The 2,962-nt window shown below is 52.7% G+C and overlaps 1 protein-coding gene across 1 annotated transcript in view; it reads right to left on the reverse strand.

Moving 5' to 3' along the window:
• The window catches only part of COL5A3 (collagen, type V, alpha 3), a 63,774-nt gene that overhangs the window by 38,831 nt on the left and 21,981 nt on the right, over window positions 1-2,962 (reverse strand). The window contains exons 17-23 of the mRNA XM_011994966.1: window positions 2,820-2,910; window positions 2,582-2,635; window positions 2,227-2,271; window positions 2,031-2,084; window positions 1,159-1,203; window positions 965-1,018; window positions 787-831 (exon numbers count right to left, since the gene is read on the reverse strand). Coding sequence (XP_011850356.1) covers window positions 787-831; window positions 965-1,018; window positions 1,159-1,203; window positions 2,031-2,084; window positions 2,227-2,271; window positions 2,582-2,635; window positions 2,820-2,910 — 388 coding nt within the window. The remainder of the gene's footprint in view (window positions 1-786; window positions 832-964; window positions 1,019-1,158; window positions 1,204-2,030; window positions 2,085-2,226; window positions 2,272-2,581; window positions 2,636-2,819; window positions 2,911-2,962) is intronic.

Genomic DNA, 2,962 nt, shown 5'->3' on the forward strand with positions numbered 1-2,962 from the left:
GTATATACCTACTCTGTACCCACAAAGATAATAAATAAAATTGAATTAAAACAGTGCAAGAGGCATGTTGAAATGGAGGATTCATAGGCACACCCCTCTCTTTAAAAATGCCCACTTGGGCATCATGGCTTTTGCCTGTAATCCTAGCATTTTGGGGGGCCAAGGCAGATGAATTGCTTGAGCCCAAGAGTTCAAGACCAGCCTGAGCAACACAGGGAGACCTCATCTCTACAAAAAAGAAAAAAAAAAAAAAAGAGAGAGAAAAAAAATTAGCCAGGCATAGTGGCATGCGCCGATAGTCCCAGCTACTCGGGTGACTGAGGTGGGAGAGTCACCTGCGCCCAGGGAAGTCAAGGCTGAAATGAGGCATTATTGAGCCACTGCACTCCAGCCTGGGTGACAGAGTGAGACGCTGTCCCCGCCGCACAAAAAAAGATATGTGCAGAAAGCAGTGTGTCTGCCAGGGAAGGCGGAAGCAGATGTGCCAGGGAACAAAGATGAGCCCGCAGGGCCCGTACATCTTGGTAATATCTTCTGTGACAGGCTTCTGTGGGCTCTCTGTATCCTGACAATATCCCTTATGTGCGCTAGCCTTGGTGGGTTTCTGTTTCTTGCAACCAATCCTTCCCCAACAAGGACACTTTGTAACTCTGGGCAGGCTTAGGGAATGCTGCAGTTTATCACTATCCAGAGCTAACAGAGGGGTCCTGGTGGGAAAATTTTCCTGGCAACAGAGTTGAAGGAAGGAGACTTGAGGAGGTTGCGGTAGGTGGAGCTGTCACTCACCTTTTCCCCAGGAGTGCCGATGAGTCCCTGGGGACCGGGGAGTCCCTGGGGACAGAAAAAGAAGATGAGGGAAGGCATAAGAAAGAAGCGGTGAGTGTGGAGGTTGAGAAGCCTGGGCATGGTCTAAGGTCTCAGCTGACCACTCCCATGCCCCATTATTGGGAAAGATAGTCCAAACCTGGGACCCATGGTTTCCCTGCTGTCCTGGAGGGCCTGGTTCTCCCGGAGGACCCTGAGGAGAAAGTGGGGTTTCAGTGAAGCTGAGAGGGGTCATGGTGCTGAGGCGTTAGTGAAATTGACTTGGCGGGGGGGTCAGTCATGGAAGGGAATAGGGATGTGGACAATCGGAGTCAGAGGGCACAGGGCACATACCACATTGCCTTTGGCACCAGGAGCACCATCAATTCCAGTCACACCCTAGAGGAAAAGAGGATGTGAGACCAAGACAGAGCAACAAGCGGGAAGCCTGAGTCTGAGACACCAAGAGATGCAGGTGGAAAGGTGGGCGGGGCCGGGTACTGCGGCTCATGTTTGTAATCCCAGCACTTTGGGAGGCTGAGGCGGGTGGATCACCTGAGGTTGGGAGTTTAAGACCAGCCTGGCCAACATGGTGAAACCTTGTCTTTACTAAAAACACAAAAATTAGCCAGGCATGTAATCCCAGCAACTCAGGAGGCTGAGGCAGAAGAATAGCTCGAACTTGTGAGGCAGAGGTTGCAGTGAGCAGAGATCACGCCATTACACTCCAGCCTAGGCAACAAGAGCAAAACTCTGTCAAAAAAAAAAAAAGAAAGAAAAGAAAAGAAAAGAAAAGAAAAGGAAAGAAAGAAAGAAAGAAAAAGAAAGTTGAGCAGACATAGAAGCCACAACAGATATGGCCATGCAGAGGGCAGAAAAGTGAGAAAAAAAAAGACATATAGGGGTTGGGAACAGTAGCTCAGACCTGTAATCCCAGAACTTTGGGAGGATCGCTTGAGGCCAAGAGTTTGAGACCAGCCTGACCAACATGGTGAAACCCCATCTCTACTAAAAATACAAAAATTAGCCAGGTGTGATTTTGGGTGCCTGTAGTCCCAGCTACTCAGGAAGCTGAAGCATGAGAATCGCTTGAACCCAGAAGGTGGAGGTTGCAGTGAGCTGAGATCTCACCACTGCTTTCCAGGCTGGGCAACAGAGTGAGACCCTAATCTCAAAACAAACAAACAAAAAGACAGACAGGGATGCAGAGAGCCAGTGACACTCACCGGGCGACCCGTGGGGCCAGGGGAGCCTCTGGGGCCAATCAGTCCTCGTGGACCCTGCAAGGGAGCAGGCGAATTATCTCCACATCACCTCTGTGTGGCCTTGCGAGTTCCCAGGAGCCTATAAGTCCTGGGGCCCTGGGAGTCCTGACTCCCTCCCCTGCACCAAGCAAGGGGCCCAGGGATCCCTGATACTCACCGGCTCCCCAGCCTGGCCAGTGGGCCCTGGAGGTCCCTCTGATCCCTGTGGGAAGGCATCATTACTTGGGAACAGGAAGACACAACCCTGGGAGAGCCACCTCCTCTCATCTGGGCAGCCCCTTCCAGGGGGTCTCGGAATTAGCAAGATCCCTGGGAACCTGCAGACTAAGTCCATGGGATTCCATTCAGGCACCTGACTCCAATCCTAGACCTGCAAGTCTCACCTCCTCACCCCACAGTGTGTCCCCAGCTCTCAGGCTGGCCACTGAGACCTCCAGATCTTCCTCTCTGATTCTCATTCAGGCTTCCAAGCTTACTCACCAAACCAGACCCTAACTCTCTTCCAAACTTACCCTCTCACCATCCTCTCCTGGGGGACCGGGTTGCCCCACATGGCCAAAATCACCCTGGAGAGGGAACAGAGGGGAGTTCAGAGTGGAAGGGTGTTGGCAGGGAGACCAGCCCCCTGGGAAGGCAGATGGGGTGTGAGGAGTGACATGGGCATCATGACTCTGATACTGAGGGAGGAGAGGGGGGAGTTGAATACTGGGAGGAGGGCTTAGATCTGGCGGAGGGACCTCACACACTCACCCTTTGGCCCTTCTCACCAGACAGCCCTGGGAGGCCATCGAAGCCACGATCACCCTGTCCAGAGACACCAGTGAGCCTTGACCTCATAAGCCTGACAGCCCCCACCAAGTCTTACCTCAGCCCCATCATCTACCTTAGGTCCG

Source organism: Mandrillus leucophaeus, unplaced genomic scaffold (assembly GCF_000951045.1).
Source record: "Mandrillus leucophaeus isolate KB7577 unplaced genomic scaffold, Mleu.le_1.0 Scaffold112, whole genome shotgun sequence".
Classification (NCBI taxonomy): domain Eukaryota; kingdom Metazoa; phylum Chordata; class Mammalia; order Primates; family Cercopithecidae; genus Mandrillus; species Mandrillus leucophaeus.